At 49.5% G+C, this 27,488-nt stretch overlaps 1 protein-coding gene across 2 annotated transcripts; it reads right to left on the bottom strand.

The window, feature by feature from the left end:
- Positions 1-1,651: 1,651 nt before the first annotated feature.
- Positions 1,652-26,104, bottom strand: Rangap1 (Ran GTPase activating protein 1). Of its 2 annotated transcripts, none has more exons than XM_021646532.2 (16): positions 25,966-26,104; positions 21,243-21,382; positions 16,270-16,397; positions 15,021-15,080; positions 13,210-13,389; positions 11,073-11,207; positions 8,598-8,756; positions 7,552-7,665; positions 7,139-7,238; positions 6,976-7,060; positions 5,914-6,076; positions 4,860-4,979; positions 3,659-3,761; positions 2,903-2,991; positions 2,696-2,817; positions 1,652-2,505 (listed from the first exon to the last, which is right to left on the bottom strand). In XM_021646532.2, the coding sequence occupies exons 2-16, from the start codon at positions 21,352-21,354 to the stop codon at positions 2,436-2,438; spliced, it is 1,740 nt and encodes a 579-aa protein (XP_021502207.2). In that variant the 5' UTR covers positions 21,355-21,382; positions 25,966-26,104; the 3' UTR covers positions 1,652-2,435. The 2 variants fall into 2 exon arrangements, with proteins under 2 accessions (XP_021502207.2, XP_021502206.2); XM_021646531.2 differs by having other exon boundaries at positions 21,243-21,389; positions 25,966-26,099.
- Between the last annotated feature and the right edge of the window lie 1,384 nt (positions 26,105-27,488).

Here is a 27,488-nt window from a genome sequence, read left to right as displayed (position 1 = left end):
CCTCACCAACCCCTTAGTTTTATGTGTGTATAAATCACTGATGTGGGGATTTTTCGGGGTGGGAGTGGAAGGGGGTGTTTTAAGACAGGGTTTCCCTGTGTAGCCTTGGCTGTCCTGGAATTGGCTTTGTAGACCTGGCTGGCCTTGAACTCAGAGAGATCCATTTACCTATGCCTCCTGAGTGCTGAGATGAAAGGCATGCGCTACCACACCTGGCTTTTTCTTTTTTTACTAATTTATTTAATTTTTAAATATTATGTGCATTAGTGTGAACGTGTCAGATCCCCTGGAACTGGAGTTACAGACAGTTGTGAGCCGCCATGTGGGTGCTGGAAACCGAATCTGGGTCCTTTAGAAGAGCAGACAGTGCTCTTAACCACTGAACCATCTCTCCAGCCCCCATTTCTTTTTCAAAGAGATTTACCCTCATGGCAGCTCAAATGCCTGTAACTTCCTGATCTAGGGGACCTGGCACTCAGACATACACACACACACAGGCAAAAATACCAATGCACATAAAATAACTTAAAAAAATTTTTTTTCATTTTATTTTGGGGGTTGGAGAGATGGCTCAGAGGTTAAGTGCACTGATTGGACCTGGGTTTTAATTTCCAGCACCACATGACAGCGCACAACTGTCTTGAAACTCCAGATCCAGACCCTCACATACACATTAGCAGGCAAAACCACTAATGCACATAAAATAAAAATTTTAAAAATTGTTTAAGAATTTTTTAAATTTTATTTTATGAGCATTTTATCGGCATATTACCCCGTATGTCAGAAGATGGCATCAGCATGGCACTGTGTCCTGCTGTTTAAGAACACAAATGGCAAGTGCAGATTCAGTAGTTAGGAATGCTTGCTGCTCTTGCAGAGAATCGCAGTTCAGCTCCCAGCACCCACCGGGCCACTTACAATAGCTGTAACTCCAGGGCCAGGGGATTCAACTCCCTGGAATGGGAGCTCTGGAAAACTGTATGCCACTGTGTGGGTGTCGGGACATGCCGGAGCAGCAGTGCGCTCAGCTGCTAAGTAGTCTCTCCATCGCCGGGCACAAGGCTGCAGCCGAGCACACCGCAGTGCAGAGGCGGGCACTGGTGGCCTGCCTGGAGGTAAGATGAGCTCTTGTCTGAGGTACACAGCCTTGTGTACACATTACTTAGGAGAACCAGCCTCATGTCACCTACTGGAAAGTAAGCAGGCCCCTCTGTCACATGGCACCTGCTAGCTTCCATCTGAACCTCAAGACTGTGTTCTAGAATCCTCAGTACTTAAAGGTCTCCTCCCTCACGGCCCACTGTCCACACACTGGGCCATTTTGCCAAGTCTCAAGGCTAGACTGAGAGCTGCTCAAGCACAGGCTTGTAGAACTGGATCCATGAACAGCATAGAGAGGCCCGGCCTTACACCAGCCAGAGCAGGTCATCTTAAACCCTGAACCAGAGTCCTGAAATGTCCCTGGTGTTTTTGAGACAGGGTTTCTCTGTGTAGCCTTGGCTGTTCTGGAACTCACTTTGTAGACCAGGCTGGCCTCATGCTCACAGAGATCCACCTGCCTCCACCTCCCTGAGTGCTGGGATTAAAGACCTGTGCCCCCACACCCAGCTTGAGATGTCCCCACTTTTGATGCAAGAAGCTTCTGGGTCTCTGCAGCTACCACAGGTGACTTTTATTTGTGAAGCTCCCAGGCACAGCCCAGACACACAACACAAAGGAAAGCAGGAGGTGGCCATGCAGCCACTATGGAAAGTCACAGGGCATCTCCTACCCAGCTCAATCCCCCACTACTTCCTTGTCTCAGAAAACAGCCCCAACATGTAGTTTAGGCGTTAGGGGATGACCTACCTGCCCTTCCCTCCCCAGGATGAAGAACAGGTCTGGGCCAGCCAAGCTGCTTACACTGGGTACAAGAGCCAGGGCACCCCAGGCAATCCCCACTCCTGGACTATTTTGAGGTTGGCCCTTGGCTCTTCCTCTGGGCCACATGGTTGAGGCCAGTTTCACTTTCTGATGACCGCGCATCTCTGACAGTCTCTGTTCCTTAGGCACGATGGAGACAGCAGGACAGCACATAGTAACTCCCTAGGCTTTGGTGGGACAGAAAGGCGGGGTAGGCAGGTCGGCCAACAGCGCCTATGGCTAAGTTGGCATAATTTAATAACAGCAGCTTTTAGCCCCTCCCCCTGGGCATCAATACCCCACAGTGGACTGGGTTAGTCCAGCAGGTAGAGATGATTATCTGTAATCCAGACAGGAAGTACATACCTACACACATACCAACACAGTATCAAGGGACCAATATGACACGTGAGACAAAGACCCTCCCCTGCCTCTGGCCAAAGTCCTTTCTAATGGAGACGTTGGCTGAGCTCAGTCCATCCAAGGCCCCTAGTCACTGGTACAGGGTGAGGGACAAGAAGCTGGTTTTAAATCTAGACATTGTACAGCGTCTGCAGCAGACTGTGGCGGGCAAAGGAGCAGGATTCCAGGGCTCCATTGGGCCTGTGGAGAAGACAGCTCAATGAGTGCCATGGACATCTCAGGGTCCCAGGAGCTCCATGTCCAGAAAGGTCTGTCTCCCAACTGCTAGGACAATGTTAGCAACTCTGGCCTTTGCACGGGGGCTGGACAGGGGCTCTCGGGACTGGCGGGCCCCGACCCGGTCAACAAAGACGAAGCAGGCAACACTCACTTGGTCACAAATGCCAACAGTAGGGGTGCAAGGGCCTTGGGGAAATAGTCCTGCTGCACCACGTGGTTCAGCACCATCAGGGGGCCATGCAGGCTAGGGATGGCCTTGATCTTGTCTTCACTCTGCAATAAAGGTGGGTGAGCTCCAAGGTTAGCCGTGAGCCCTGCCTCCCACTTCCGTGACCTGCTGGGGTGCAGGGTGCCTCACCTTGAGCAGACCCATGTGGATGAGCAGCCTGGTGAGGAAGGTGTTAGAATTGAAAGATGAGGAGCTGAAGGCCTTCTTCATGAGGGCATCTAGAAAAGCAAAAATGGAGTGGCAGGATGCAGGCAGCAGGAGAGGTTTCGGCGTACGTCAAGGGTATCCAGAGCCCCTGACTTCTGCCCTGTCAGGAGGAAGACATGGGAGGGATCACAGGCACAGCTGACTGGGGCTGGAGGGACTGTGCTGGAATGCTACCTCCCCTGGCCCCTTATAAGATGCCCATTTCGTCCACCTTGCACAAGGGCCCACAGTGGTGAAAACCATTAGGGAAGCTATGGATAGTAGGTGAGAAAAGGAGACCTGACAGCCCTGCAAAAGAATTGAGGCCTCTAGCGTCCATAAATGTTGACAGTTCTGGAGAGTGGCTGCAGAAATGCTTTTGCTTCAGCCACCCTCCCCGTGGCACAGTTCCCAGCCCAGAGCAGCACAGCCTACAAAGACGCACATGTGTCTCTGCTCCTTGTCTCCTGTCATTAGTAGCCTGTCCCTGGGCCTTCCTTTCATGAATGAAGGTCAGAGAAGGTACGGTGACGATATGGCTCATGGGGCTGTGAGGATTTTTGACTGTCTGGCTTTTCAAGACTGGCAGGGCCCTGACCCTACTTGGCTAAAGTTCTTCTATATTCAACCATATGACGGTGGGGAGCTCCCCAGACTCGGGACCAAGGAAAGCATGCAGGTCGACCCGGCTCACATTACCTATGGTATCCAGCACAGCTGTCTTCACTGAGGCTTCGTCCCTGAACACAGATGCTACCTTCAGGAAGGCTGAAACAACCTTCTCAGGGTCAGAGGTATCAGTCTGAGGACAAGAGATAGTAGCTGGTTTGAGGCCAGAGGCCTGCGGCTCTGACTTTGTGGAAAGTAGCCGCAAAAGGCCCTTGCTTGTCCCAGATTACTCCCCAGAGTCTGGTGAAAACCTGGCCCACAAAAGGTATGAGCAGCAAGTGAGAAAATGGGTTAAATACTATTATTCCCAGGGCAATGGCCAGCATCTTCATCTAACACTAGAAATCAGAGGGATCCAAAATTTGCACACAGGAAGGCTGGTTTCTCTTTCATTAACAACAAAGAAATGAAAAAGCCAACTTCCAAAAACAGTGGCTCAGTTTCAAGTGTTAGAGCCACTCACTGGTAGCTCTTTAGAACTCCACTCAGAAAGAAAATGCAGAATAGCATGAAATAAAGATGTTTATGCTATATAATCTCATTTATCATGAAAATAACAGATCACAGATCAAATTTTTTGGCTGCTGTCAACTGATCTCCAGTTTTCTCAGGTCTAGAACAAGAGTAAACCTACAGGACAACTCCGCAGACACAGGGACCTGACACCAAGCCAAGAGCTAAGCTGGTCCTGGGTAGGGGACCCAACTTCTGAAAGTTGTTCTCTGACCACCACAGACTTTTACCTTGCTGAGACAGGGTCTCATATACCCCTTAGCTGGCTTGGAAATCTTTATATATAGGCCAGGCTGGCCTTGGTCTTAAAGAAACCCACCTGCCTCTGCCTCCCAAGGCTGAATTTAAAGCTATGTGTAACTATGCCTGGCAAAAATGTAGTGCTCTTTTACAACTAAGAGAATTTATTTGGCCTCCATCACAGATTGCCAGGTTAACAGAAACCATACCCCAGTACAATGTTAAGGCTGATCTCCCCGAATGAGGTATCACATGAGACTGGTTGGCATTGGAGCTACACAGGTGACCCAGAAAGGGCATTTGCTCTAGAAACAGCTAGACAGGAAGAAGCCCATGGAATGTGCATTGTGGGCATGCACAAAAAACTCATTCTCTTACTCAGTTCTTGCTGGGACACAGCAGCGACCTTCATGACAGATACACTACAGCTCATGATTCTAACTTGAAGTAAGGAGTGGGAGGCTGGCAGTGCTCTTACCTGCTGGACTATCAGCACGGAGACCTTGGGACCAAGACGCAGCAGCTTCTCTGGGGAGGGGAATGATAGGAAGGTGGAGAGGTCTGTAGGAGGCGGGGAGGACAGCACGGGAGCTGGCTCCTGAGAAACAGGTGACACAGGGGACTGTAGATTCCACACCCCAGATCCCTGCACCTGGCTTTGCCCAGTCCTACTCGAGTAACGTCCTTACTCCAGCCAGTTTACAGCCTAGGTCCAGAATTTGCTCTCACCCAGTCGTCAAGGTCCCCAAGAGGACGGATTCTCTGGGTGCCAGCCCCAGGTGTTCCTGAAGCCTTTGGGCTAAGGGCACGATAGCGCCTTAGTGCAAGTGGAGAGCTTTGCCACATAAACAAGACAGGTGCCTGGGTCAGTGCTGGCTACCAGTAAGCACCAAGTGCCAGGGAAACCTAACCCTGACAGGCCCTTTCTCAGTCAGCTGCTCCCAGAGCTCAGAAAAGCAGCCCTGCTCTATAGGTGTGTGGGCAGTCTGATGGTTCTCTCCAGACTCTTTGGGAGCTGCAGTTCAGAACCTGTGAGATGCAGACGAACAAGCGGCCAGCAGGGTCAGGCAAGCAACCCATGCCTACCCTAGTCACAGCTCTAGCCCACCCCAAGGAGCCACCAAGGTAACCAAACCGCTGGGGAGGAGAACAGAGCTTGCTTTTTGGTGACGGGTTAGCCATGCCAGCCCAGGGTGGCCTCAACTTTTTGGCAATCATCCTGCATCATTCTTCTAAGACCTGGAGTTACAGGCATGAGCATGTTCAACTATGCTTAATTTTTGCTAGTTTTATTTTAAAAAAATGTTTTTATAGTGCTGTGTGTGACTTATTTCTAACTGGAATAAACAAGCATACGAGTACATTCACAATCCGGAAAAACACTCAAAAGTCTGGCCTGGAATGATTTTCTGAGAACCATCCTACCCATGTGGCCTGGGTTGCTACTGGACTCAAGTAGATGCCAGCTTTTGGTCCCCATCAGGCTTTCAGGGGATCAGGACTCTGATCCCAGCAAATGACAACAAACTCACCCCACTGTTAGGGTCCAGAATCTTCCGTGAGGGTGTAGCTGACTCCTCTCCTGGCCCTCGCTGCTGTGTCTCTTCCTCCTCATCTTCCTCTTCCTCTTCATCCTCATCATCCTCTTCTCCTTCCTCCTCATCTTCCTCTTCATCATCCTCTCCCTCATCATCACTACAGAGAGAGGCCAGCTAAAGCCTGGCCACCCATGCTGACTCAGAGGCCCAACTCTGAGCTTATGGACTCTGGCCAGGCCAAGGAGCTCTGCTCACAGGATGGCACACAAGGGTCACCAGGGAGCCTGTTATTTGTTTTTAGTTCCCGGGATGCTAACCATGCTACCGACACAGAAGAATCAGAAATGGTCTCTGTCCTGAAGGAGCCTCAAGTCTCCCATGGAAACGGATAGAGGAGCCTGTCAGGATCTGCCCAGGCTGGGATGCCTGGGGCACTGCAATCTACATCCCATGTGACCACAGAAAGCTTGAGTGTGGAAGGCTGATGTCACTCTAGTTGCCCTGAGAACATATACACAAGTGTCAGCATGTGAAGAAGCCTCCCTAGGGATGACTGAGGCAGGGGGATGGTGCAAAAATAACTTCCCACTGCTGCCCACCTCAACATCTCCCTCCTGCCTGAACATCTTCCATTCCTATTAGCAACTGAGAGCTGGCCCTGTCAGGTTCCTGCACCTCCCACACCATCCTCCATTTGCCACTTCTGCCAAAGACCTGCTAGGAGGGATGGCCATAGGCCTTTAATCCCAGCAATTGGAAGGCAGAGACAGGGGGATCTCTATGAGTTCCAGGCTAGCTAGGTCATATATTAAAACCCTGACTCAGGAAAAGAAAAAAAAAAAAGGTAGAGGGAACAGTAGCCCTGCAAGGGGCCTCCCCACACGCAGTTCCTAAGGGTGGTCCTTTGCTGAACACACAAAAGCTCTCCATTCTTCTCTCCAACACCTAGCACAAGGTGCCAGCTACCGCACTGGCAGATAGTGGAGATAAACCAAGTGGAACTAAGAGAACAGGCCTGACCCTGGCCTCTGGCACCACCTTCCCAGAGTTCCCTACCTGAGGGATGCCAGCACCTTGGCCATATTGAAGCTGTCCAGCACCTCCTGAAGCTGCTCACAGCCCTCTTCTCCCAGGGCGTTGCCTGTCCAGGAAGGAAGGGAAAGTCAGGGAGGACAGTGCAGGGCCAACTGGTCAGGGCCAAGGCTAATCTGCAGCCTACCATTGAGGTCCAGCTTCTCCAGCTCAGTTTTGTCAGCCACAGCCTCAGCAACAACCAGGGCAGCATCTCTTCTGATCTCACAAAATGAAAGGTTTAGTTCCTAAAAAGCAAGAGGGGAGGGTAGAGAGTCATGCCAAACCTGGACCCAAACCTGGACCAGGAGACAAGCTCTGCTCTCCTCAGCTTCCCCATGAGCAGGCTTGGGCTTTGGCATAGGAGAAAGGGGAGAAAACAATGTCATGAACCCAATGCTAAGTACTTGACACATTTATATCAAAGTGAGAAGGCTGAGACCTGGCCCAGGCCCACCCTCCTTCCCACCAGATCCCCTGTGAGCCATACCCCACCACCACAGGCAGGACCCCTCATCATGGGACAGTCTAGACTCTCAAAGGAAGAGGGCGGGGTAGTACCTTCAGCTTGGGCAGGCCCCCACGAACAGCATCTGCGATGGCAATGGCCCCCTTAGAGCGCACTAAACAGTCTCCAAAATTGATCGCTTCCACTTGCCTCAAGGTCTTCAGGGTCTGAGAGGAGGAAGCAAGCATGTAAGGTGACGCTATCATTTTTATACATTGGCCTGACCTTACCACCTCATCAGTTCTTGTGATCACTGCCCACCGGCCTCTGAGGCCCTGGATAAGCTTCAACCAAACTACTTCTCCTGTTACAGATTCCTGCCTAAAGCAGGAATCTAATCTAATCATATCCCATCACATCAGGGCATAAAACCTTCCCCAGCTCCCTCTCATTTACAGGTAGACTCAGAAAGCTGGCAATACTACAGGGTCTCAAATCCTTCTTTTCCCTTCGTTATTCCCTCCAACATCCCTTGAACCTCAGTCATTTAAATAAGGACCAACTCAGGACGGCACCCTCATTAATCTGTAGACTTCTCACATTCTATTGATCACTGTGTCTGAAACACCTATCCCCACTTGTCAGAGCTGACTAGTCTTTTATCCTTAACCAAAAAAAAAAAAAAGCAAGCTACCATAGAAGCCAGCCTCGAGTCTAAGGTCCATTGGCTGCATTTGTGACACAGCTCACTTTCCATGGGCCCTCACCTTGAGGCCAGAGCTCTGGGCTATCACAGTACAGTACTCAGAGCCTGTTCAAACTGGTCAGCTGTCTCCTACCCTCCTTGTACAAGTTTCTCCTGAAGCAGAGACCCTGCTATTCAGCTTAACCTCCCCCTGGGACAAACTGGGCGTGGACAAAGGGCTCAATATGCAAGCACTGAATGCACCAATGAGGAAACAGAGCCACAGCAGCCTCTGCCTTGACCAGCACCAGCTACTGAGGACCCAGAGATCACTCAGCAGCAGGCAGCAGGGACCTTGTGACGCAGAACCCTGCTCTGTTGGGCCATATGGTATTCAAGATGGAAGGGTGGAATGGTAGGGGCAGGGCGACGCTTGCCAGCAAGCCTCCTGAGCCCACATGGACAATCCCTCACCTCAGCCATGGCAACCGCACCCTTCTCAGTGAAAGTGTTGTCATTTAGGTTGATGGTTCGCAGCAGGGGGTTGATGGCGAATGCCTGGGCCAGGGCAGTGACACCAGGGTGATTAATTCCATTCTGTGGCATATGGACCTCTTCCAGCGTCCCGATGACCTATGGGGCAGAAGAGAGTTGAGCAGTGTGGCCTGGTGCTACAGTGACATGCAGTGGGTAGTCCGACAGACACAGAAAGGGACTGCCACCAGCATGAGACGAGGGGTCAGAATGCCAAAGACTGGCCAGGTTCACCCGGCTCTGAAGTAGAAGACCTGCAGCCAGCATGGAGGTTTCTTAGTCTGCGGTCCTTTGCAGTGGTGGTAGCAGGGGTGGCGGACATCCTGGCTTTGACCGGCAGGCGGCGGCCATCTCTGGATGTGCACCATCACTCACCCTTGCTTTCTGAGGACCTTTTATCCAGCTACAGTCTCACTTCCATGCCACATCCTTTCTAGGCCTTGACTCCTTATCCTCTCTGCTTTGAGTACTCCTATTTCCCCATTTGTTGATATTTTTATTTGTCTCAGAGACTCCAACCTAGGGCCAGCCTGATCTAGTTAGCTCTTCATTAGAACTCTTCCCTGGGGCTGGTTCCCAGCATCCACATTCCGGCCTCACTGAGCACCAGGGGCGCACGCAGACTCACTCACACAGGTGAAACCCCTACACACAAAATAAAAATAAAGACCCTCAAGGGCTGGAGAAACTGCTCAGTGATTAAGAACACACACTGCTTTTGTACAGGAAATGACGTCAGTTCCTAGCGTCCATGCTGGGCAGCTCACAACTGCCTTTTACTCAAATGCCAGGGTGATCTAATGCCTCTGGCCTCAGGGGGCACCTGAAAACAGGCGTGTGCACACCCACCTCTCTTCCCATGTAATTCCTCTAGGCCGAGTCATTCTGACAGAAACTAGCCGCCTTCACGCCTGGGAAGGCTTTCTGGATCTCTCCTCCTAGCCAGGAAGCCTGCGCCTCAGCGCCACAGTCGTTCCTGCACTAGGGCTGGACCTCATTACCCTCAAACTTTCAAGGACAGGCCCCGGCCGCAGACAGAGTAGAGAACTTCACGCAGAGACAGCTCGGCACTGACTGAAAAGTATGAGGCCTGGGTTTAAGACCCAGCACTCACCAAACCTAAACAGTGGGCGCAGTCAAGTGCTTGCCTTGAAAATAAGGACCTGAGTTCCAACAATAGGAGCCACATGAAGATGCGGGTGTGGTGTTAAGCACCTGTAATCCCAGCACTGGAGAGGCAGAGCCAGGAGGACCCCAGGGGCTCACTGGTCAGCCACTCTAGCTTAATTCCTGAGCTTCAGCCAAATGAGATGCTGCCCCAAAGGAGGTGGACTTTATAACTAAGGACGCTACCTGAATTTGTTCTCTGACACACGCGCGCGCACACAAACATAAGAAAAACCAAACCAAACCAAAGTGTATAGGTTTGAAACTACCCATGCTAAGTACCCCTAAGCCCCACAGTCCGAAGATAACATTTCGTTAACAGTTTTTCCATCTATATTGAGAGAACACCTACAGACCTGGGGTGGGAAACCAGGGAGGGAACAAGAACCTGATTCTAAGCAGATCAGAGGACTGAGGGCTGCAGGCCACAGGAGGGGTCTAACTGAAGACAGCCTGGAGAACTCTCTGTAAGGACCATCCCACCAAGGGTGGGTGAGAGTCCTTACGGGCAGCTCCTGGGCCAGACCACAGGGCTGCTGCTGTGGTGGTTTGGTTACTGCTGGTGAAATTTTGTTGGGAACAGAAACCGTCGTCTCCACTCCTGGCGAGGGCGGTCTCGGCCCTCACAGGTAGAATAGCACCCACACCTACAGTATCCTAGAACATGGGGACAGGAAAGGGAACGGGACAAAGCTGGCAAAGAGTGCTGCAGCGGGCACAGAACTTGCTCTGTGAGCCTGAAGACCCAAGTCCAGTCTCTGGAACTCACGTCAAGTGGAAGGAGAGAACCAACTGCACCAAGCCACCTCTGACCCACAAGTGGCATGGGCACTTATACACACCTACAATAAACAAGCAGCCAGGCAGTGGTGGCACACACCTTTAACCCCAGCACTTGGGAAGCAGAGGCAGGCAGAATCCCGAGTTCAAGGCCAGCCCAGTCTACAAAGCAAGTTGTAGGACAGCCAGGGCTACACAGAGAAACCCTTTCTCTAAAAAAAAAAAAAAAAGAAAAAAAAAAGAAAATAAGCCAGGTATGATGACACACACCTTTAATCCCAGCACTCGAGAGATAGAGATAGAGGCAGGTATGAAGCCAGCCTGGTCTACATAGAGTTCCAGGCCAGCCACGGCTACAGAGACACACCCTGTCTCAACCCAACAAAACTAAGACACTGAATCCCACCAACTGGCTAGGACCCACCCCATTCTGTGTCTGGCATAGCAGGGTAAAAAGAAAGGACTTACCCCAAAAGCTTCTGCCAAGGCAGTGGCCCCATCATTCTCCAGGCGGTTTCTGCCAGCTACAAAGACCTTCAGGGCTAGTGGCTTTCCCTGGGCACTGGACTTGCGGTGACTCTCAGTCAGAGCTGCAGCTAGAATCTGTAGGGAAAGGCACGGGTGTGTGCAGAATTTAAGACAGGTCCTCATTCCACCTGCCTCCTTCTCCAGCCAACACCTCCTCCAGTGGTGGATCAGGGACACTGCTAAAGCATAATGGTCACGGCACTTCACAGTTTATGCAGAACTCCTCCCCACTTCCCCAGACAGGGTTCCTCTGTGCAGCCCTGTCCTGGACCTCGCCCAGACTGCCCTCGAACTTATAGGCCCCACCTGGGATTAAAGGTGTGTGCCACTGTGCCTGGCTTATACAAAACTTTTTATACTTTCTGGTGTTTGTGTATCTACTGGGGTTATTACTTGCAGGGGTCTAAGGCAAGTGGAGGCAAATGGAGCAGCTGGATTTTAAGCCAAGTGTGGTGTGGATTCCCAATTATCGAAGGGTTCTGCTGGGTTAAAACTGTTGTGATTTCAACCTTTCAGATGAAGAAACTAAGCTGTAAGAGGCCGGAATCTTGCCCTGAGACAGGCTCTCATTATGTAGCTGAGGCTGGCCTTGAACTCACACTGCTGTAACCCAGCCTTCTAAGCACCTCCAGTCTTAGCCTGATGTCCAGGCTGGTGATCATCCTGCCTCAATCTTTAGAGTAATTAGATAAGCAATGTACCACAGCAACCAGCTTAGACACTTTCTCATGGTCACTAAATCAGCAGACTCCGAACCAGAATGCGAAGCCTTGAGCTTTTCCCCCACACTCGACACCCGAGGAGGCCTCTTGCTAGACCGCGGCGCACCTGCACCATCTGACAGTACTTGTACCTACGTAACTTTTATTTTACTTAAAGAACAGCCCCAAGTGCACAATGGATGGTGTAGGCCATGTAGGTATGCCAAACAGAAGATATAAACTGTCTTCTGGTTATAGAGGTAGCTTGGCATTGTGTGGCATGCCTGCAATCCCAGCACTTAGGAGGTAGAGGTAGAAGGATTGAAGTTCAAAGTCTTGATCAGCTAGATACTGAGTCTGAGGCAAGACTGTGCTACAACATGACCTGTCTCTCAGACAAAACAGTCAGGCACCTTGTATCCCAGCACTCGGGAAGCAGAGGCAGCAGGGCTCTGTGAGTTCAAGACCAGCCTAGGCTACCTAGAGAAACCAGGATAGCCAGGGCTACATAGAGAAACCCATCTTGTAAAGCCAAAAACACAAATACAAAAAAAGGTCCCTATAAGTGAAAGGGTGTTAGAAGGGGGCACCCGGGGAAGCCCTGGACCCTGCCCACTGTCCCTTTATATCATATCGCAACCTCTACAGGCGGTCCCTGTCTCCTTAGCCTGGGACGGTTCAAGACTCACTCTAGTTTCTTCTAATCTGAATGGAGCCTGCGAGGGGGAGACATAGCACACGGGAGAGCCCTTGCAAAGATGTGTTTAATTCTCCTGCCACAAGGGGAGGAAGAAAGAAAGAAAAAAGAATGGAACCGTGGTGACGGCTCCAACTCTACTCCCCCCTCCAAACCTTCGTTCACTCGTACAGGAAAATGGAGGTAGGGCCAGCAGAGTACATAGACGAGGCTTCACAAACACCCCCATCCCTGTTAGTGTGCCGTGTCCCATCTCGGGGTCTGAAAGAGGCTCGGAAAAAGAGGGAAACAGGAGGGCCAGTCTCCCTCTCTGCATGCCAGCAGCCATAGGGTGGACCTGAGGTGCAGCCCTGTCCAGGAACTAAGGTCAGTTATGACCGGGGCTGTCCCGCTGTTCTGAGCAGCAAGAGGTTTGGTACAGGGACGTCCCAGGCCTGCCTTCTGCACAGCAAGCAGGTCAGAGCAGGTTACGCAGCAGCACTGCCTGTGTTGCCAAGGCAACTCAAGAACGTGGAACGGTTGCTCGGCAACCCGACCCTCTGGACTCCTTTCCTCCCGGGCTGCAGGCTGTCTTTGAGGCATTGCTTTTCTCCTCTGAGGGGACAGACGACAGCCCCTGACGGTGATGAACACAGGCCCGATGCAGATGCCGCAGAGACCACTGGGCCTGCCAACCCACCTTGCCACCACCGATGCCCATGCCACAGTTGTTAAGCTTGAGTTCGTGCAGGGTGAAGCAGGCTGGGCTCTTGAGGAGGGCCTCGAAGCCCCGCACCCCATCAGGCCCAAATGCGTTGTCACTGAGGTCCAGTTCCACCAGCTGTGCTCCAGCAGTGATAAGTCCTTCCCCTAGGGAGATCTGGACAGAGAGAAGTCAGTCACCCTCCCGGTCACCTCCAGGTGCCACTGCTGTGCCAGGCATAGCCCTGTCCACAGACCATACGCAAGTTGGGAGGAATGGGGCACAGACACTGGCTTAAAAATTATACAGTGCCGTCATCGTCACCATTTTTACCTTATTATTATTGTGTTTGAGTATAGGCACATGAGTACTACAAGGCAAGCAGAGAGGCAGACAACAACCTGGGGTGAGCTCTCTCTCTCTCCACCAGGGCACTTACTGCCTGAACGCAGCTTGAACTGAGGTGTGCACAGCAAGCACCCACTGAGCCGCCCTGCTGGCCCAGACACCAGCTTTGACACAGATTTTCCTGACTATGTTCCCACACTGGAATGAGAGTGAGTGGGGCTTGGGGGGAGAAGATCTGGGAAGGCTCTCCATCGGAGGTGGCACTGAGCTCCCTGAGGATGAGCGCCAGCCGGTCAACACAGAAGGATTCCAGACAGCAGAGCAGAGTTGCAGAAAGATGGCTCCTGGATATGCAGGAATGCCTCATCAACACCTCAAGTTTCAGGACTATCTGAGCAGAATGCTGCTGAAAATAGGAGGGTTGAGCAAAGGACACTCCCAGCTCTTCCAGGAGAAATGACCAGAGGTAGTTTTGCCTGAGACAGGATGGGGAAAGAGGCGCAGCCATCCGAGTGGGCAAGCAGCCCACAATGGCAGGAATTAAAGAGGACACTTTGCCTTTGCCCATACCATGCACAAAGTTTCCTGTTATCCTTCCAGAGACGATGGCTGTCCCGCCAGCTGAAGGTCTGGCCCCAGCTGCCCTCTGCCCTCTGGTGGCCACAGCTGTGCACTGTGTCTACTTTTCCCTGGACCAGTACTGTCCCAGGTTCCTACTTTCTGATCAGGAAAAACCACAAGAAAGCTGCTCGACTCTCCGTTCCACCCTGATAGTTCACTCAGCCCACACTGACCCCTGCTTATCCTTCCAGGGCGGGAATAACTCCACCATCTCTCAGGAGCTGGTTCCGCGTAGCTAGCCTATTTGAGAGTCCCGAACCCCCTGCTGTGCTTCTTTGGGAGGGAGGGTGGTGAGGAGCTTTCCTGAAATCCACTGTGTGCTTTGTACTGAAGGCCTGAGGAGGCATGACAGTTACCACCCAAAATTCATTCTTTCTGATGCCCTGTCCTAGGCAGAGACCTAGAGCAGCCCAACTGCCAGCCCGCGCTAAGACCCAACTAATTCTCTCTCTCCCTCTCTCTACGGCTCAAAGGCTGGGAACTGGAGCCACTACTGAGCATCACAGCAAAAGAATGACATAGAAAGGTGGAACGGCCACATAAGATTGTACACAGCCTGGATCATGAGGAAGGTCCCTAAGGCACCAGGAGAGGGTGGTCACAGCAAGGGGAGACACAGTGTGGGAACTGGGACCTTGGGAATGCTTGCCCCTAGCTGCACCTCCTCCCATCCAAGGCTTGGGTCCTGCGGTCTCCTTCATGTCTCACCTACCTAGCACCTGTCAGACACAAGGCAGGTGTTGGGCTAGCCTGGTTTTGACCTGTGGGGTTGAACTCTCTGGAGAAAACTGCTGTGAGGGGGTGTCTGTGCCCGCAGGAAAGCACAGCCTGGCCCTTACCAGAGCTGGTGGAATCTCGGACCGAAGCCTTCCGGTGAACATGTCACTCCAGTGGCATCGCTGTGCAGGAAGAAGGGAAGAGTTAGCTGGAGAACTCCGGAGAGAACCCAGGAGCAGCCTCACGGGAAGCCTCACACCAGCCTGAGAGCTTGGGCACCAAGGAGACTACTAGTTTGTTTTCTCAGCAGGCAATTAGATATATTCTGGCCACAGCTAGAGGGACATGGAAGGGAAGGGAATTCTCTCTGACCTGTCCAACCCTTTGGTGAAAACATGACAATTCTGGGTGACAGAAGAACACAGAAGTAAAAAGAGGCCTGAACGTGGAGAAGCACCTCTTTCCAACCCCTCTGACCACCTCCATCTGGGGCTTGTGGGTCCTACCCATCTCTACTGCTTGCTATTTTTGTTGTTTTCTATACAAGAGTCTCATGTGGCCTAAGCCAGCCTCAAACTATGTAACTGAGGTTGGCCTTAAACTCCTAATCTTTACCCAAGCTCCCAAGTCTCGGGATTTCAGATTTGCACCTCCATGCCCACCAAACGGAGAACAAGGGGCCAGGCTTAGAGCCTTTAAGTGGCAATAGTGCAGCTAAAAATCGACACTTAACTATTTTATTTTGTATTACACGCTATTGAGAGAAATGGTGCGTGCCGTGCCTTCAATTACTTTAAAAGCTAGTTCAGGAGCTGGAGAGATGGCTCGGCGTTTAGGAGCACTGGCTGCTCTTCTAGAGGATCCTGGTTTAATTCTCAGCACCCATATGGCAGCTCACAATCACCTAAGGCTTCATCTCTAGGAGACCCCATGTCCTCTTCTGGCCTCTGCCAAGTAGCAGGCACATATACACTGCACACACACACATACATGTAAGGCAAAATATCCACACACCTAAAACAAACTGTTTCCTAAAATACATAAAAATCCAGCCTACTCAACACCATCAGATGAATGTCACAAAAGCAGGAGCGTTTAGAATGTGTCTGCAGAAGCCGCATCCCTAGTTCTGGCTGCTGTGAGTGGGTGTGTTACAATGGCCCCTGTTGGCAGTGCTGGCTAATTTTCATGCTGCTTGGTGGAATGAGACTTGCACTGCGAGCGAAAGACTCCCCGAGTTTGTCTCTCAAGGGTGCCACCTCCAATTAAGACTCCTGTTCTCCTAGGTTACCTCAAGATGGCCGCATTTCAGGAACCAGGTAACTGGTGTAGCAACATGAGAGGACAAAGCTCCTTGGCCTGTGCTCTCACCTTCAGCTCTGACTTCTTCTCCAAGGCCTTGGCGATGACTCTGGCGGCTTCCACGCCCACCGTGTTGCCTTCCAATCGTAGTGCCTCCAGGCCATCAAAGTCCTCGATCTCCTTGATCACATCCTTAGCTGTGTGAAGAGAAGACACCTCAGGCTTCGGCTGCCGTGAACTAGCAGCAGGGTAACTCAGGAAGCACCTGTAATTCATTTACTCTGAGGGCTGGGACCCATGCCACTCCAAAGACGGGAGAACTAGAGAGGCCACAGCCTTCTTAGGAACAGAGCTGTGCAGACAATTCCATGTTCAAGCAAGCACAGGCCTACTCACTGTGGTCTTGTTAATCAGTTAACACGAGTGACATTATGAGGCAAGCGCCTCCTCTCCAGCTGCCCTGAGGACAATGGCTGGGGTGATCACTTTGCCTTTTGTCAAGTCTTCCTCCAAAAAGGCAGACCCTCTAATGTCAAGAGACTGGACTTTCCAGATGGCTGTCTGCTCGAGGAAACACACAAGCCTTAAAAGCAAGAAGGGCAGGGCCAGGCCTGGGGGGAATACACATTTAATCCCAACACTCAGGAGGCAGGGTCCAGAGAATTTCTGTGAGTTTGAGGCCATCCTGGTCTACAGAGCAAATTCCAGAACAGCCAAAATTACAGAGAGAGACTCTGTCTCAGCAAATTAAAAAAAAAAAAAAAGTTAAAAACTAATTAAAGGTAGACAAACAAAGTGGCCTTCACTTCTCAGGTCCTTCTTTTGCTGGAGTGATGCTTTTGTGCACTGTTTTCAGATGCTGATCTCTGTGCCTGAGATCTGGGTATAGTCCCCCATTGGCACTGTCATGATTATTGAAGAACTTCCTGTATCAGTGTTACATGTAATTGTTCCCCAATTATCTCTGATTGCTTAATAAAGAAGCTTGTGAGGCAATGACTGGGCGGAGGAGAGAGCAGGCAGGACTTCGTTCCCAGTCTGAGGGTCCCAGAGGGAGGATGAGAGAAAAAGAAGTCACTAAGAGAAGGAGGCATTCACTACGGGAGAGTTACAGAGAAGGCCACGGCGAGACTGAGATGGAAAGTAAGAGGTAGCCAGACTAGCATAACTAAGATAGAACAGATGAATTCTAGTTATAGAGCTAAGGCTTGTTAAACCAATATAAAAGGTCTCCCCGTGTCATTATTTAGGGAGCTGACGGTCCCAAGGGAAGTCCTGTTTCACCTTTCGTTCAAATCTCTCAGAGATGCTCACGTTCTGCCTCCCAAGCACGTCATTCCCACTCAAAGTCAGGAGCTCCTCACAGGTTGGGGTAAGCTGGGCGTTCCTAGTGACCTACTATAATGCTGGCGATGTGGGGAGATTAGGCACCTGAATTTCAAGGACAAACTTTGTCTGCTTTCTGCAGTGCTGGCCATCAAATCCAGGGCTTGTCTACAAGCACTAAATCAGAGCTGCAGCCTCAGCTCAGAGCCCGAGTTTCCACCCTTCCTCCACCAGTGGTGACAGTGTCCCTAAGGGGGCACCTTGACCTCAGTCAGTTTTCAAGTTGGTGAAGTGGGAATAAAGCCTTTGAAAGGGAAAAAGCCATACACTTACCGTGCGTGTGGGGGTGCACATAAACTGTAGTTAGAACTTGCAAGGGTCAGTTCCTGACTACCACATGGGTTCCAGTGATTGAACTCAGGTCATCAGGCCAACCAGAAAGTGCCTTAAGCCACGGAGCCATAAATCTCTCTGGCCCAACAAGCAATGTGTTATGAAATTTGTATTTACTGAATTAAGCTCAGTGTCTATTCAGAAGCTTGGGAGCAGGGAATTCAGCTGGACCTCATTAATCTTGGTATTTGTGAAATCAGTGACCTTGAATGAATTGCTTGGTCTCATTTCTACCCACTTCTCAGTGATGATAACACAAATACCAGCACATGGGAGTGCAGAGGCAGGAAGATCAGTAGTTCAAGGCCATTCTCTGCTACACAGCCAGTTTGAGCCTGCTCTACAGAGTTAGTCCCCAAATCGCTACGGTGATGGAAAGAAACCCTGCCTTGAAAAACAAAACAAAACACCAACAAAACCAAAACAAGTCAGGTAGAGTTGTGTGCCTTTAATCTCAACACTCAGGAAGCAGAGAGGCAGGAGGATCTTTATGAATTCAACTAGCCTCATCTATATACTGAGACCCTGTCTCAAAACAAAATAAAACAAAAACCCAATACAACAAATAAGGAACCAAAATAAACAAAGCAGATGAAGTTGAGGGGTTGGGTATCCACCGAGGAATCTGTAATTTCAAAGTACTGTGAAGCTGTTTGGGAAGGACATCCTGATCACCCCAAGGTTCAAAGAGTTCCCTGGGGGAGGGGAGTAGTTAGCTGGTGTAGGAGACAATCTGGCAAATCCAAACCAGTTTCTCTGGTTAAGCCAGAACCCCAAGTGGCCTCACAAGGTCTGAAGACAGATACTTTTATTTCTAGGCAGCAAAGGCTTCAGGTTGGTCCTGAATGGGCAGACAGGAACCCCATTCCCTCTCCCAAGGATGCCTGGTTGCAAGGACTGGAACTTCCCATGAGGGCCCAACACTTTTAAACGCAGCTTCCTCAAGGCCTCTGCCATACAGAAGGCAGTTGCCCTGGGCCAGTGAGGATAAAAGTAGCTGTGGGAAGAACCCAGCCTGTAGTCAGAGGTTGAGCTAGATGGAAAAGTGTGAGGCTAGTTTGGGCTATACACCAATGGCTGGTTACCTGTTGTTGCTCACAGTTTAAGTCGTCATTTGCAAAGAAACAAGGAGAAATCAGATATCCCCACAGCAATAATCTAACTGACCCAGTGAACCTGACGCCCCTAATCAGCAGGAAGTATCCTAATGAGAAAGTCGCCCCTTCTGGCCCCTGACATTCTTCCTATCTCTTTCCTTTCCCTTTTCTCACATATCTAGTGTTAGGGGGTTAAAGGGTAAAAGAAAAGGGATGGAGAAGGGTGGAAGAAAGAAGAACCCACAAATTAGCTAGTACCAATTACAAGCAGCACCCAGATGTAGGGCTGGGCAGAGTGGGAAAGTTGATTTCAAATGCCTCAGAGAAAACAACAGGGGGGCGGGAGGAATGGATAGTTTGTGTGGAAGGAATGGATAGTTTGTTTCAAGACACCAGCAAAAATTTTTTGAGGCTATTACAGCTGAGATATCCCCTGCTTTGCTCCCAGAAATTTTGTTTTTTAAAAGATCGGGAGAATAGCTGAACAGCTGGAAAAATTGGAGAGGCAAAAGAATGGCTGAAATGGGAAAACAAAAGAGGTTTTTCTGAAAGGGTTGCAGAATTGGTAGGGCAACTGGAAAAACTGTGGGTGGAAGTGGAAGCACTTGGGAATTGAGGAGCACCGGAAAAGGGAGAACAAAAGGTCTCAGTCCCTGTGACTGAGGAGAGCAAGAGAGAGGGAAAGACTGTGCTGGAAGGCAGTCAGGTCAGAGAAAAGCTGACATGGTGGGAGGACAGTTTGATGAAAAATCCTGTTTTGAGGGAAAGGGTTAATCTCAAACTAACCTACCCAGAGTGAGAGGAGAGGTAAGCCAGGCTTATAGATCACCATCATCAGCTCTCCCAGTTTAGTCAGACAGCACATGCCTGCTAATGGTGTGGAACAAGGTGATGACGAGATAGAATGGTGTCCTATAGAAATGATAGATAGATCTAAAGCATTTTAAAGAGACCATGATTTCATATGGGATGCACTTGCCTTATGTGAAACAAATTCTAAATAACTGGGCTACTCAAAATAGAATAATTAGTAGAGGCTTGTCTGTAATTACAATGGTTAATGTGGTGGAGAGAGGAAGCCATGAATATTGATCAAAATAGAGGAGAATGAATATAGTAAAAGGTCATTTGCTTGGTGAAGAGCAGTACTCTGGTATACAAGAACAGGTTCAATTTGATGACACTACTACAGAACCAGGTCACTCGGCAGCTAAGAGCTTAGACAAAGTTGAGAAGCTGGGAAAGGGTTCACCTTGTCTACAAAGATTATACAAGACTCTGAGGAAAGCTTCACCGATTTTTTACAAAGACTAGTCTCAGCTGTGAACAAAGCCTCATCAGACTCTGATGCAAGGCAGGTGTTGATAGAGACCTTGGCATATGAAAATAGGAATACCAAATGTAAAAAAAGTTATTAGAGCATTAAAGGCTCAGTCATCGCCCATGGACGAATGGATAAGGAATACAACCAATTTTCAGTTCTAATGTGTACCATGCTAATACCATAGGTCAGGCCGTAGCTAGAGGTCTCTGGTATTAAAATGCCAGTGCTTCAACTGCAGGAAATATGATCACTTGCAAATATGTTTTCGTTTTAACCCCAGGTGTGGGGATATGAGGCTGCTCTGCAGCAGCTAACTGTAATTTGCTCTGTTGGGGACATGGTTTGGCCAGCTGCAGTTAGTTTTTGCAATTGTATGACATTTGGAATTGCAGGGACTTTTCAGAGGATATATAAATGCTAGGACCTGCAGAGGCAGTGGGGGTTGTTGGTTGGTGGTTTATTAAGTAGTTGTGTGCAAAGTAGAAACAAGAAGAAACCAGATATCCTGACATCAAAGATCAAACTTCCCCCAAGGAACCAGACATCCCAATCAGCAGGAAGTAGCCTAACAGTAACATAGCCTCCTTTCCAACCTCTGATTTTATTCGAGGATCTCTTTTTGTTCCTCTCTATCCTCTTTTTCTCTCTTATCTATCCTCTCTATCCTCTTATCTAGTGTTGGGGGTTAAAAAAGTTGAAAAAAAAAAAAGAAAGAGATGGAGAAGGGTGGAAGAAAGAAGAACCCAAATGCCAGCCACAAGCCTCACTGTTATAATGGACCCATGGCGCTGACTTCAGCTCACAGGGCTGCCAGAACAAATGATAACAATAAAGATGAAGAGGCTCAGAAAGCCTGAGGTCTCCACCTGCCACCCTCACCCCCGGCCAGCCCAGGAACTCACCATCTTCTGCAGTGTTCAGTTTGAGACTCTTGCCCTTAAAACTCAGCTGTCCTCCAGCCACCTGGGTTTTGGCCAGGGTCTCTGCCAGTTTGGCAATGTCTTCAGAGGCCATGACTACAATGGTGGGCTCTCCTGGAGATCTGTAAACTGATGATGAAACTACGTTAAAAAAGAATCTTGGAGCCAGGCACAGCGGCGGTTTGTGCCTGTAATCCCAGCACTCGGGGAGGCAGAGGATCTCTGTGAGTTCGAGGCCAGCCTGGTTTACAAAGCAAGTCCAGGACAACCATGGCTACACAACCCTTTCTTGAAACAAAACCAAAAAACCAAACAAACAAACAAAAAACAGTCTTGGGAGGACTGGAGAGATGGATCATCAGTTTTGAGTACTTGCTTCTCTTAAAGAGAACTCATATTTGATTCCCATCACTCACACTGGGCAGTTCACAACCACCTGTTAAGTTCAGCTCCAGATCAGACACCTCTGACCTCTAAGGGGACCTGAATTCACATGCATATACTCACACTCACACATACATATTAAACACACACACACACACACTACTGTGAATTTAAATTTTTAGCATTTTTTAAAGGGTCAAGAGAGGCGGCTCAATGGTTAAGAGGCTGCTCTTCCAGAGAACTGGAGTTCAGTTCCTAGATCTGTACTGTAGCTAGGGCCTCTACCTAGGGCCTCTGTGGGCGCTGTAGATAAATGTTGCACGTATATGCAGGCAACGTACCCAACACTTCAAAACCCCAAAACCAAGCTGGGCAGAGTGGTGGATGCCTTTCATGCCAGCACACAGGAGGCAAAGGCAGGTCGCTTTCTTTGAGTTTGATGCCAGCCTGGTCTACATAGCGAGTTCCAGGACACCCCGGACGACATGTTCAACCCTGTCTCACAAAACAAAACACCTACAACGTTGTGAAAAGGATTCTTCTGGGAAACTTAAGACCCTAGGTATGATCCCAAGCATAACCCCAAAGTGTAAAGGGAGGTCCCTTGAAATCTCTAGTCAGAGGGGGTATAAAAGCCCACTTCCTGCCACGGAGAATCCACAAGCTAAGCCACCAAGAGAAATGAATACAGCATTAGAAAAATAAGTCTGGAAAGGCAGAAGAGAGATCGACTCCCAAAGCCCCTCTCCAAACTGCCCCAGCAAAGACACCCAGTGTAGGGCAGTCAAACCTGAAAGCAACAACTGCTTCGGGAATCACACACCTGCCTGATCATCTTGGCAGCACTGTGTCTCAGGATCCCATTCCTCAAACAGGACATAGATAGCTATGGGATCCAGGTCATCCATTCCAGGGAATGTCCCACTGCCCATGCTGGCATGACTTTGTGATGGCACACAAGGCTAAGGCCACTGCATGTCTGGTTTCTGCCCTGGCCAGGAGACTGTGCATGCCACAGTAGCCCCTGAGGTTCCTAGGAGACCAGAGGTATCTACATCACAAGGGCTGCCATCACAATAGGTCAGTGTGTGGAAAACAAACTCAGCCTCCCCATTCTGCTTCATGACACATTTCTAAGACTGAACACATCAAACAAGCAGCCACCCAGGGCGCTAGCTGCGGGCTGTCCTCTGATTCACTCCCAGCACGCTCAGATCCCAAGAGATGAAAGCTCAGTCTACAAGGCTGCGCTACACATGATGCTGTCATGAACCTCAGTGTTTACCTGTGCTTCTCGTCTACTGGCTGTGAACTAGGGTTGCCATGACCCTTCCCTTGGGGTCAATTTGCTAGAACAGCTTGCAGAACTTACAGAAAACACGTATCTACTGGTTGATTATAAAAGGTGGGTGTGTGAGGTCTGGGGGAATGGTACCTCAGACCTCCCCCCTCAACACATGACTTATTCATTCATTCATTTACATTTCTTTAGAGAGAGGGTCTCAATGTGCATCTCTGGCTGGTTTGAACTCAACCCATAGACCAAGAAGGCCTCAAAGTCAAGATACCTGCCTGCGTCTGCCTCCCCAGGGCTGGGGTTAAAGGTGTGCACCACCATGCCAGCAAACAAAGGTTTTTTTTTTTTTAAAGAACACAAATGAGCAGCCAGATAAAGAATGCATAGAAAAAGAATGAGAAAAGAAGCCAGAGCATCCATGCACAAGAAGTCCCACCATCCTCCCAAGAATCTCCTGTGTTCAGACACCTGGAAGCCTTCCAAGCCCTGTCCTCTTGGAGATTTATAGACTGTTACATAAGCATGATTGGTGAAATCGCAGGTGCTGATAAATCTGTTCTAATGACTACCTCCACCTATCCCAGTGCCACCTAAGGGATTGTGCGCCAGCAGTCGGCACTAGGAGTTTTCTTTCTTTTCTTTTTGTTTTTCCAGACAGGGCTTCTGTTTTGGCTGTGGCTGTCCTGGAACTCACTCTGTAGACCAGGCTGTCCAGGAACTCACAAACCCACAAAGATCTTCCTGCCTCTGCCGACCAAGTGCTGAGATTAAAGGTGTATGCCATCACTGCTTAGGAGAACAGGAGCTTTCTATGGCAGAAAGCAGGTCTGTAGCCAAATACGTATTTAATAATCTTACCACTGGAGACAAAGTTACCCACAGCTGGAAGCTTAACAGATTGGAATAGTTGGGCTGGGGTATAGCTAAGAGGAACTGTCTAGCATGCAGGAAGCTGTATGCCCAGCATTACTACAGAGAAGAGAGAATGGATAATCCCATGATCCCAAAGAGAATGCAGTGGTTTGAATAAGAATGGCCCCCAGAGGCTCGTATGTTTGAATTCTCTCTCTCTGTTTTCAGATTGGGTTGTAGCTCTCTGCCACTGCTCCAGTGCCATGCATGCCACCATGCTTCCTGACACAATAACAAATAAACCCGAGAAACTATAAGCAAGCCCCCCCCCTTAAATACTTTCTTTTATAATAGAGGCCTTGGTCATGGTGCCTCTGTACAGCAACAGAACACTGACTAAAACCCAGGGAACTGTCAAGTCATTCTTTGAGCACCTTCTGAATGCCAGGCCATCTGCAGATAGTGACCCTACTAAAGGTCAGAAGGTCAGAGCCTGATTCCTCTGCAAAAATCTAGGAGGTATTAACTAAAAGCCCCTAAAACCCCTGTCCCATACCAGGCTTCCCTCTGGGCTCAGGCAGCCTCCCATCACTTTTCCTTAATTTACACAACTACCCTAATTAGTTTATCAATAAGCATAAATTACTACTCAGGACAATGTGGAGAAACATTGAGAAAACACTGTGTATTGGATTCTGTTCTGAATGCCAGGTGAGCTGCAGTAAATCACATACCCCTTGAAGCTTATATTCAACAAAATATTCTATATTCTTATATTCTATATTTTACATGTTAATGAAAAAGTTTGTGGAAGGGGCAGTTCTGTGGTAGAACTCTTGCCTAGTATTTGTGAGGACCTGGTTTCAATCTCTATCACCACAAAAAAGTAAAATAATAAAAAAGGCCGGTGGTGGGGCACACCTATGCTCTAATATTTGGGAAGTGAAGCAGGAGGATCAAGAGTTGAAGGCTACTCTCAGCTACTAAGAGAGTTGAGGCCAGCCTGGACTACATGAGACCTAGTCTGGATAATACAAAGCCACACAAATCAACCAGGAAAGGCAAGGAAGAAGGTGGTTTGTGTTTTTGTTGGATTTCTTTTTTTTTTTTTTTGGGGGGGTGCAGTTTATTGTAGAATGACTAAAGGTGTCATCTGTAAAGAAACTAAAGATATCACAGATTGAGCCATGGGGCGGGGGGAGACGAATGGAAGAGCATTCTTATGAAGGGAATAGAATATGCAAAGGTTTGTGGGAGAAGAGGAGGAACTGGGACTATGGCTAGAGCAGAGAGATGAAAAAAAATGGAACTGTTAGAGAAGAAAAGATAGTTAACAAGAGACCCAAGACACAAAGAATATTTGAAACACTGTGTATCAGTATGAGGGACCAGGAAGGTTCCTGTAGGGTTTCTAGCAGATAAAAGTGCATGAAGCTGTTCTGACAGGAACAGTGTCCTGATATTAAGGTCTCATATTGAGGGGCTGAAAGAATGACAACACGAAGATGACTAAAAAAAATCTATCTGGAACTCAGCCGCCTCTTACAGTTCTAAGATGGGACAATGTGGTGGGGGTGGTAGGGCTCCAGGTGGAAAGGAGGCACATTCTCAGTCCACGGGACTGAGGACACACAGACACACAGGCCCTCCCCCGCTCACTTTAAAGAAGGACTAACCAAAGCACAGAGGGATGGAATTGCTCTATCCAAGGTCAACAGATGGCCTGCGAGGGAGCACACACAATCAATCAATACACAAACGCCCTCTGCTCCTGGGCGGCCGCGTGGGAGACGTCCTCAGGTGCACATCCATCTATCGACCCCGCAAGGCGTCAGCAGTGACTCATGCCAGGCTTCCCGCGCGGACGTGGGCTGACAAGGGGAGGCGGCGATGGACAGCGGGGCCCCACCCGGAATGCCAGGCGGCCTCGCACCGCCTCCAGGTGAGATGGATGCCAACATGAGACGCCACCGCGGGCAGCAGCGCCGAGGGAGGCAGCTGGGGCTAGTGTCCATTCTAGGCCTCAGTTTCCCCAAATGTGAAAGGAACAGCGCCGCCCAGCGCCCCACCCCCAACGCCCCGGCCACCATAGGCAAGAAGCGATCGCTTCGCCCCACCCAGGCCCTGGTGGCCCAGGCAGGTGACAGGAACAGCGTGAGGGCCCCGACTCACCGCTTTCAGGCGGCGCCGCCGCGTGGGACCACGGAACGCGCGCGTCGGTGACTGCTTGAAAGAGAGCCCGCGTGAGAACCGATCCGGTCGCCGCGCCTCCGTACGGTCCCAGGAACCGGTCCGCTAGCCTGTCCTTGCTGCAGCGATTGCTCTTGTAGCTTGTGCACACCACCTGCTCCACGATCCCCAGCGATTATGGCGGCGGAGGAGGATTTTTGAAAGCCGGCAGTTTCTTTCCTTCGATTTGATTTGTTCAAGCCGGAGCAGGGTTTTGCCGGGCCCGCGCGCGGAGCCTACTGGGAAGGGAAGTCCTGTCCTCCCTCGCGGGCCTGACTGGACGCACATCACGAACTACAACTCCCATGAAGCACCACGCTCAGAGTTTGCTACCCTCTTCTTCGCCCGCCCTCTCGGGCTTCTGGTGTTGGGAGCGCCCGCAGACTACAAATTCCGGTAGACCATGCGGCAAAGCAGCCTCACCCTCACGTAGAGCTTTGCGCTCTCATTTATGCAACTTTATTGATAAAGTCGCTGCTGTCAAAGGCATGGATCTCTCTCTCTCTTTTTTTTTTCTTTTAATTCCCACGAAATTAAAAGGAAACTCCAAGAATTCATCGATAATTTTAAAAATTGGAAAACGGTCATTTTTGTAGGAGGGATAACCTGCAGGCATCGCCTTAGCCAAGTGGTTCATATTAACATCAATAACAGAACAAACACCCATCTTCATAGCCTCATATGGTGGCATATCGAAGACACAGCATCGCCGCGCATTCTTTATATAAAATTAACAAAATCATGAAAAAAAAAGAAAAAGAAATAAAACCAAGTCCATCTTCTAGAATAATTGGTTTGTATTGTTCCAAAATGTTGTGTGCCATGCAGATTGAAGAATGTTACTGACTTCAGTACAGAGAAGGTGGTTGCTCTGTGGGCATAGCTCAGTGGTAAGTGTATGCACAAGGCTCTGGGTTCATTTCTAGCACTGAAAAATAAATACATAAATATGAAAAAGCCATATTTGCCACATGAAATACCTGGGCCTTGATTTCATCTTTCACTGGACAACAGAGGTTTGCTATAAAGGACAATACTAAAATGATTAGCAAAACTTGCCTGTATACTAAATGCTAGTATCAGACATTAAGTTTATTCTTTTGATGGTACTGTGGGGTAGGTATGATGGGAAAGAAAATAACAGTAGCAGTCTTTTTACCCTCATCATGGCACAAGTCCTAAGAGGACACCTAACCATTGCTACGAATAAGTAACTGTATGTTGGGTGTGTCGGGAAAAAACTCTGAACGGAACCCCATCAGTAGCCTGTGCTAACTTTTGAACGAGAGATTGGAGGGAACTGTATTTTCCTCTATATTTTCAGAGTAAGACAGTCTTCTTGAAGAAAACTGCTGAAGTGATTAGAGATAAAGGAGCATGATGTCTGCAACTTACTCTCAAAGAATATAAACAAAAAAATGTGTGTGTGTGGTGGGGTTGGGGGTAGGGCTGGAGAGATGATTCAG

This window comes from Meriones unguiculatus, chromosome 8 (assembly GCF_030254825.1).
Source record: "Meriones unguiculatus strain TT.TT164.6M chromosome 8, Bangor_MerUng_6.1, whole genome shotgun sequence".
Lineage (NCBI taxonomy): Eukaryota > Metazoa > Chordata > Mammalia > Rodentia > Muridae > Meriones > Meriones unguiculatus.
The sequence above is the reverse complement of the archived record's forward strand: the minus strand, read 5'-3'. Positions and strand labels throughout refer to the sequence as shown.

Excerpts from the sequence above, each read along its gene's own strand:
- Rangap1 (XM_021646532.2), bottom strand. The coding sequence starts at position 21,354 with ATGGCCTCTGAAGACATTGCCAAACTGGCAGAGACCCTGGCCAAAACC. Across the intron at positions 16,398-21,242 it reads ACTGAACACTGCAGAAGATG|CTAAGGATGTGATCAAGGAG; the intron begins GTGAGTTCCTGG and ends CTCTTCACACAG. Across the intron at positions 2,818-2,902 it reads TCCACATGGGTCTGCTCAAG|AGTGAAGACAAGATCAAGGC; the intron begins GTGAGGCACCCT and ends CCTTTATTGCAG.